We start from the raw sequence: 8937 nt of genomic DNA, 5'->3' as shown, positions 1-8937 counted from the left end.
ATCCTAGCTGAAATCCCAGCAAACTTGTTAGCCGCTTCTCCGTTACGCGGCGTATCAGGAACCAGCCCGGTCTAGGCGTCCTCGATGGAATGGGGTGCGTCTAATCACCTGTTGTCTTCTGTCCAATCGGGTGCGTAACAACAGCTCCTCTCGATCCTCAGTGAACAGTGAGGGAGTACTGCCAGCCTAGTGATTCCTGGTAATAATAGGTAGCGTAATAGAAAAATGGATATCACAGGCTGGATTGTAGATAAAACATACGGTTCTTTATTTTCGCCAAAAAATGGTAAAAAGACCTTAGGAGGTCCAGTACAAAAAATAGTCTTTACCACCACACACACAGCAGTGAGTAGTGAGTAGCTGACATGTTTCGGCGCACGGCCGTAATCATAGCTAATCACTACTAGTGATGTCGCGAACTTAAAATTTTCCATTCGCGAACGGCGAACGTCCGCAAAAGTTTGTGAACGGGCAAACCCCCATTGACTTCAATAGGCAGGCGAATTTTAAAACCCACAGGGACTCTTTCTGGCCTCAATAGTGATGGAAAAGTTGTTTCAAGGGCACTAACACCTGGACTGTGGCATGCCGGAGGGGGATTCATGGCAAAACTCCCACAGAAAATTACATAGTTGATGCAGAGTCTGGTTTTAATCCATAAAGGGCATAAATCACCTAACATTCCTAAATTGTTTGGAATAACGTGCTTTAAAACATCAGGTATGATTTTGTAATGATCAGGTAGTGTAAGGGTTACGCCTGCTTCACAGTGACAGACCAAACTCCCCGTTTAACGTACCGCAAACAACCGCAAACAGTCCATTTTCACAACCGCAAACTCCCCATTTGCACAAGGTTGGATACCAAGCTATCCATGTCCCGTTCCTTGTCCTCACTGATGTAATTGAAGTCTCTTCCTCCACCCAGCCACGTACAACACCAAGGGTCCCCGAAAGGTGACAACAAGCCCCCTGGGACGCCTGCTGTGCTTGGTCTTCCACCTCCTCAAAGCCACCTTCCTCCTCTGACTCCTCTTCTTCAGACTCCTCTGTCTGCATTGCCTCTCTCTGCGTTATTATAAGGTGTGTTAAGTAGTACTATTCCTATCAGTTTAATCCCTGTTCCGTCCCCTATCAGGGGACGTGTATATGGCATGGATTTTAGAAACCGGGAAATGGAAAAAAGATGCTTGGTCGGTCCTCCTACTTCAAATTTGGGGCACTGCGCGTGCAATCTAATGTGCCACCAGATAGGAGTGGTTTGTTAAGTAGTACTATTCCTATTAGTTTAATCCCTGTTATGTGCCTTTTTTATTGGTTTGGTTTTTGAAGCCACAGTGCTGCACCAGAGGCCAGAAAAATTAGGCATGTACACATGCCTGAAAAATTAGGTATTGTTGCAGCCCCTGCTGTAGCAGCGGCCAGAAAAATTGATGTTTGTTTCCCAGGCAGAAAGTGCCTTAAAACATTGCGGCTTGAACCCTAGTTGGTGGCGGATAAGTCACGCAAGTCATCCGGCATTCGAAGATAAAATACAGCAGCGTGTGGACCATTTTTAGCCCAAGGCAGCTCATCTCATCAGGCCTTTTTTACTCGAATGTATCGCCCAATGTCAGTCCCTTCGGGATCCATCCCTCATTCATCTTAATAAAGGTGAGTTAATCTAGACTTTTTTGACCTAGGCGACTTCTCTTCTCAGTGACAATACCTCCTGCTGCACTGAAGGTCATTTCTGACAGGACACTTGAAGCGGGGCAGGCCAGAAGTTCTATCGAAAATTGGGATAGCTCAGGCCACAGGTCAAGCCTGCACACCCAGTAGTCAAGGGGTTCATCGCTCCTCAGAGTGTCGAGATCTGCAGTTAAGGCGAGGTAGTCTGCTACCTGTCGGTCGAGTCGTTCTCTGAGGGTGGACCCCGAAGGGCTGTTGCGATGCATAGGAGTTAAAAAGCTCCGCATATCCTCCATCAACAACACGTCTGTAAAGCGTCCTGTCCTTGCCGGCGTGGTCGTGGGAATCGTAGGATTACTTTCACCTCTTCCCCTGTTAGATTCCCGTTGTGCTGTGACATCACCCTTATACGCTGTGTAAAGCATACTTTTTAATTTATTTTGGAACTGCTGCATCCTTTCCGACTTGCGGTAATTTGGTAACATTTCAGGCACTTTATGCTTATACCGGGGGTCTAGTAGCGTGGACACCCAGTACAGGTCGTTCTCCTTCAGCTTTTTTATACGAGGGTCACTCAACAGGCACAACAGCATGAAAGACCCCATTTTCACAAGGTTGGATGCTGAGCTACTCATGTCCAAAAAGTTTTTTTTTTTTAAATGTACACTTACACTACTATTAAACAAGATATGAGTGGTGGCACTAGGTAAGTGGGCCCAGTATAAGCTGTGAGCCTGACACAAAAAAGCAGACTGATGTTTCACAGTCCAAAAAGTTTTTTTTGTTTTTAAATGTACACTTACACTACTATTAAACAAGATATGAGTGGTGGCACTGGGCAAGTGGGCCCAGTATAAGCTGTGAGCCTGAAAGGAAAAAGCAGACTGATGTTTCACAGTCCAAAAAGTTTTTTTTGTTTTTAAATGTACACTTACACTACTATTAAACAAGATATGAGTGGTGGCACTGGGCAAGTGGGCCCAGTATAAGCTGTGAGTCTGACACAAAAAAGCAGACTGATGTTTCACAGTCCAAAAAGTTTTTTTTGTTTTTAAATGTACACTTACACTACTATTAAACAAGATATGAGTGGTGGCACTGGGCAAGTGGGCACAGTATACGCTGTGAGCCTGACACAAAAAAAGCAGACTGATGTTTCACAGTCCGAAAAGTTTTTATTTTTTTAAATGTACACTTACACTACTATTAAACAAGATATGAGTGGTGGCACTGGGCAAGTGGGCCCAGTATAAGCTGTGAGCCTGACACAAAAAAGCAGACTGATGTTTCACAGTCCAAAAAGTTTTTTTTGTTTTTAAATGTACACTTACACTACTATTAAACAAGATATGAGTGGTGGCACTGGGCAAGTGGGCACAGTATACGCTGTGAGCCTGAAACACAAAAGCAGACTGATGTTTCACAGTCCAAAAAGTTTTTATTTTTTTAAATGTACACTTACACTACTATTAAACAAGATATGAGTGGTGGCACTGGGCAAGTGGGCACAGTATACTCTGTGAGCCTGACACAAAAAAGCAGACTGATGTTTCACAGTCCAAAAAGTTTTTATTTTTTTAAATGTACACTTACACTACTATTAAATAAGATATGGTCGGTTGCTGTGGGAGGGGATGTGCTCACAGTGACCAGGCAGCAGGGCAGGTTACCAGTTGCACGTGGACACCGGTGACGTTTTACCGACTTAAAAAATATAACATTCGTCCCCTCTCTTAGTGACTGTTACCACCCCCTGCTGCCAGAGCTACTGCCCCAATAACAGCTGTGATTTTGCAGCTTCCCATCGCCGCCGGTATTTCCCAGTGTTGACGTCATGGACTGTGACATCATGGAGAGTGATATTTTGGAGTCCCTGGAGGACTTAGGTTATAAAGGGTCGCTGATGGAAGATGGAGCTTTGAATGAAGCGGCATCCGTGGAAGTCCACTCTCCTGAATACACAAAGCCTGTGGCATGGGTGGTATCAGAGCTAAAATTGTTCTGCAAATTGGAAGAAAATGTAGAAGCTACTAATAGTCCTAATGAAGCAGAAGGATTTCAGCTTGAAGTAAGTGGTCTTCTCACAGAGATGAACTGTCCATATGCATCTTTGACATCAGGAGAGGTTAATAAACGGCTTCTCGACAAAAAAAAATTGCCTCCACTTGCTAACATATCTTGTTTCGGAACTTGAAGCTGCAAAAATGCTATGCATAAATGTCCCAATGAAGAAAGACCAAGAAGCTGCAGGTAGTGAAGTGTTTCAGGAGCTGAAGACTATATGTATGACATTGGGAATGTCTAAGCCACCCGCCACCATAACCATGTTCCAGTTCTTTAGCGGAATAAAAAAAAAAGTTAAAGAAACATTAGCAAAAGTGCCGCCTAGTCATTTAGGAAAACCTCTCCTTGGCAAGGCACTGGGACCATCTTATTGGGAAAAGATTGAAGCAATTAACCAAGCCATATCCAATGAATATGAAGTCCGGCGGAAAATGTTAATTAAAAGTTTGGATTTGACTGTTCAATCATTTGGATGGTCGGATAAAGCTAAGCAACAGACTGAGAAACTTGCAAAGGTGTACCAACCAAGACGTGCAACGTTAATACCTAAAAGCTCTATTTTAGTCGCTCACCTCTTGGGGGCTCGGCACGATCTCTCAAAAATCCTGAGAACAAGCAGTGGATCAACTCGGGAAAAGACTGCCTGTGCTATAAATAAGGTGTTAATGGGCAGGGTGCCTGACCGCGCGGTGGCAGACCCACCTCCAGAGATGCCTCCTTGGCAGAAGAGACAAGATGGCCCTCCACAAGGTGGTAGAGGTGGAGGAAGAGGTGGATATGAACAATCTTATGGTGGTCGTGGGGGATATGAGCAAGGAGGTGGGCGTGGTGGGTATGATCATGGTGGTGGACGTGGGGGCTATGAACAAAGTGGTGGCTGAGGAGGTGGCCGTGGAAGCTACGACCAGGGAGGTAGAGGAGGAAGAGGAGGCAAAGTTCAAGGAGGATGGACAAATGGAACAGGCGGAAACGCCTATCATGACAATGGCTATAGAGATGCTGGATTTCAGACTGGTGGCTACCAAGGTGGAGGTGGAGGAGGAGGAGGAAGATATCAAGGCGGAGGTGGATACCAGGGCAACAGTGGAGGGTACCAAGGTGGTGGGGGTTATCAAGGAGGTGGGGGAGGATACCAAGGAGGAGGCGGCTATCAGACATCATCTTATTCTGGAAGTGGATTTCAACAAGACAATACAGGGAGTGCAGAATTATTAGGCAAATGAGTATTTTGACCACATCATCCTCTTTATGCATGTTGTCTTACTCCAAGCTGTATAGGCTCAAAAGCCTACTACCAATTAAGCATATTAGGTGATGTGCATCTCTGTAATGAGAAGGGGTGTGGTCTAATGACATCAACACCCTATATCAGGTGTGCATAATTATTAGGCAACTTCCTTTCCTTTGGCAAAATGGGTCAAAAGAAGGACTTGACAGGCTCAGAAAAGTCAAAAATAGTGAGATATCTTGCAGAGGGATGCAGCACTCTTAAAATTGCAAAGCTTCTGAAGCGTGATCATCGAACAATCAAGCGTTTCATTCAAAATAGTCAACAGGGTCGCAAGAAGCGTGTGGAAAAACCAAGGCGCAAAATAACTACCCATGAACTGAGAAAAGTCAAGCGTGCAGCTGCCAAGATGCCACTTGCCACCAGTTTGGCCATATTTCAGAGCTGCAACATCACTGGAGTGCCCAAAAGCACAAGGTGTGCAATACTCAGAGACATGGCCAAGGTAAGAAAGGCTGAAAGACGACCACCACTGAACAAGACACACAAGCTGAAACGTCAAGACTGGGCCAAGAAATATCTCAAGACTGATTTTTCTAAGGTTTTATGGACTGATGAAATGAGAGTGAGTCTTGATGGGCCAGATGGATGGGCCCGTGGCTGGATTGGTAAAGGGCAGAGAGCTCCAGTCCGACTCAGACGCCAGCAAGGTGGAGGTGGAGTACTGGTTTGGGCTGGTATCATCAAAGATGAGCTTGTGGGGCCTTTTGGGGTTGAGGATGGAGTCAAGCTCAACTCCCAGTCCTACTGCCAGTTTCTGGAAGACACCTTCTTCAAGCAGTGGTACAGGAAGAAGTCTGCATCCTTCAAGAAAAACATGATTTTCATGCAGGACAATGCTCCATCACACGCGTCCAAGTACTCCACAGCGTGGCTGGCAAGAAAGGGTATAAAAGAAGAAAATCTAATAACATGGCCTCCTTGTTCACCTGATCTGAACCCCGTTGAGAACCTGTGGTCCATCATCAAATGTGAGATTTACAAGGAGGGAAAACAGTACACCTCTCTGAACAGTGTCTGGGAGGCTGTGGTTGCTGCTACACGCAATGTTGATGGTGAACAGATCAAAACACTGACAGAATCCATGGATGGCAGGCTTTTGAGTGTCCTTGCAAAGAAAGGTGGCTATATTGGTCACTGATTTGTTTTTGTTTTGTTTTTGAATGTCAGAAATGTATATTTGTGAATGTTGAGATGTTATATTGGTTTCACTGGTAAAAATAAATAATTGAAATGGGTATATATTTGTTTTTTGTTAAGTTGCCTAATAATTATGCACAGTAATAGTCACCTGCACACACAGATATCCCCCTAAAATAGCTAAAACTAAAAACTACTTCCAAAAATATTCAGCTTTGATATTAATGAGTTTTTTGGGTTCATTGAGAACATGGTTGTTGTTCAATAATAAAATTAATCCTCAAAAATACAACTTGCCTAATAATTCTGCACTCCCTGTAGATACCAAGATGGAGGCCACAATGACAGAGGAGGCAATCGTGGAGGTGGCAGAGGACCTCGTGGTGGCCGTGGAGGAAGAGGCAGCCAGGGTGGAGGTTGGGGAGCTCAAAGCTATAACCAGGGAGGGCAATTTGAACAGCACTTTCAACATGGAGGTTACCAATATAATCAGTCTGGCTTTGGACAAGGAAGACACTACACAAGTTGAGGCTAAATTAATACTTCAGTTGCAGTAGAGCTCAAGTAATAGCTATAAACTGATCAGATGAGTTTGTGCTACTTAATTTAAAAGCATAAACTACAAGTGTTTCTTTCATTTTATGAGTATTAAAATATAACCTTGCATGCAAGGCCCTTTAATAAACCATTACTAAATAATCTATTAAAGTGAAACATATACATTGGATCAGCCTCATCTGAGGTCGGATAAATTCAGCAATTGAAGACCTTTGCTACATGTGTGTTAAGAATCATTGTTCTGGAAGTAAGGCTTGATCTCTGGGATTAAATTAACACCTACAATTAAATAATATATATATTTTTTAATTGGCATAACATTGTTATATTTATTTATTCTAATAAATATTTAAATCAAAGATAATCAATCTGCTGAGTGTTGCTATTTATAAACAAACATAAAAAACACAATACTAAAATTAATAATCCATTACTTTAAAAGTAAGCACCTTCCACTTTAGTATAGACATTGGACTGTTAGCAGGTAAACACATCTGTTTCCACAGTGAGTCTAAATCTTATTCTGGACTATGACAGATGTTTACTATGACCTAGATTTGGAGTTTGGCGGTAGCCGTGAAAACCAGCGTTAGAGGCTCCTAACGCTGGTTTTAGGCTACCGCCGGTATTTAGAGTCACTCAAAATAGGGTCTAACGCTCACTTTTCAGCCGCGACTTTTCCATACCGCAGATCCCCTTACGTCAATTGCGTATCCTATCTTTTCAATGGGATCTTCCTAACTCCGGTATTTAGAGTCTTTTCTGAAGTGAGCGTTAGACATCTAACGACAAAACTCCAGCCGCAGGAAAAAAGTCAGTAGTTAAGAGCTTTCTGGGCTAACGCCGGTTCATAAAGCTCTTAACTACTGTACTCTAAAGTACACTAACACCCATAAACTACCTATGTACCCCTAAACCGAGGTCCCCCCACATCGCCGCCACTCGATTAAATTTTTTTAACCCCTAATCTGCTGATCGCCACCTACGTGATCCTTATGTACCCCTAATCTGCTGCCCCTAACACCGCCGACCCCTATATTATATTTATTAACCCCTAATCTGCCCCCCACAACGTCGCCTCCACCTGCCTACACTTATTAACCCCTAATCTGCCGAGCGGACCTGAGCGCTACTATAATAAAGATATTAACCCCTAATCCGCCTCACTAACCCTATAATAAATAGTATTAACCCCTAATCTGCCCTCCCTAACATCGCCGACACCTAACTTCAATTATTAACCCCTAATCTGCCGACCGGAGCTCACCGCTATTCTAATAAATGTATTAATCCCTAAAGCTAAGTCTAACCCTAACACTAACACCCCCCTAAGTTAAATATAATTTAAATCTAACGAAATAAATTAACTCTTATTAAATAAATTATTCCTATTTAAAGCTAAATACTTACCTGTAAAATAAATCCTAATATAGCTACAATATAAATTATATTTATATTTTAGCTATTTTAGGATTTATATTTATTTTACAGGTAACTTTGTATTTATTTTAACCAGGTACAATAGCTATTAAATAGTTAAGAACTATTTAATAGCTAAAATAGTTAAAATAATTACAAATTTACCTGTAAAAGAAATCCTAAACTAAGTTACAATTAAAACTAACACTATACTATCAATAAATTAATTAAATAAACTACCTACAATTACCTACAATTAACCTAACACTACACTATCAATAAATTAATTAAATACAATTCCTACAAATAAATACAATTAAATAAACTTGCTAAAGTACAAAAAATAAAAAAGAACTAAGTTACAAAAAATAAAAAAATATCTACAAACATAAGAAAAATATTACAACAATTTTAAACTAATTACACCTACTCTAAGCCCCCTAATAAAACAACAAAGCCCCCCAAAATAAAAAATGCCCTACCGTATTCTAAATTACTAAAGTTAAAAGCTCTTTTACCTTACCAGCCCTGAACAGGGCCCTTTGCGGGGCATGCCCCAAGAAGTTCAGCTCTTTTGCCTGTAAAAAAAAAAACATACAATACCCCCCCCCCCAACATTACAACCCACCACCCACATACCCCTAATCTAACCCAAACCCCGCTTAAATAAACCTAACACTAAGCCCCTGAAGATCATCCTACCTTGTCTTCACCATACCAGGTTCACCGATCGGTCCAGAAGAGCTCCTCCGATGTCCTGATCCAAGCCCAAGCGGGGGGCTGAAGAGGTCCATGATC

General features: G+C 42.4%; 1 protein-coding gene across 1 annotated transcript; it reads left to right on the top strand.

Moving 5' to 3' along the window:
- The first annotated feature begins 3355 nt into the window (after window positions 1-3355).
- LOC128665059 (protein FAM98A-like) lies at window positions 3356-4872 on the top strand. The gene is given in 2 exon segments (XM_053719811.1): window positions 3356-3810; window positions 3812-4872. Coding segments are annotated over 2 exon segments (1110 nt in total). The 5' UTR covers window positions 3356-3504; the 3' UTR covers window positions 4616-4872.
- The last annotated feature ends 4065 nt before the right edge of the window (window positions 4873-8937 follow it).

The sequence above is a fragment of the Bombina bombina genome, chromosome 6 (genome assembly GCF_027579735.1).
Source record: "Bombina bombina isolate aBomBom1 chromosome 6, aBomBom1.pri, whole genome shotgun sequence".
Lineage (NCBI taxonomy): Eukaryota > Metazoa > Chordata > Amphibia > Anura > Bombinatoridae > Bombina > Bombina bombina.
Note: the sequence above shows the minus strand (reverse complement) of the source record. Positions and strands in the feature narration are given on the sequence as shown.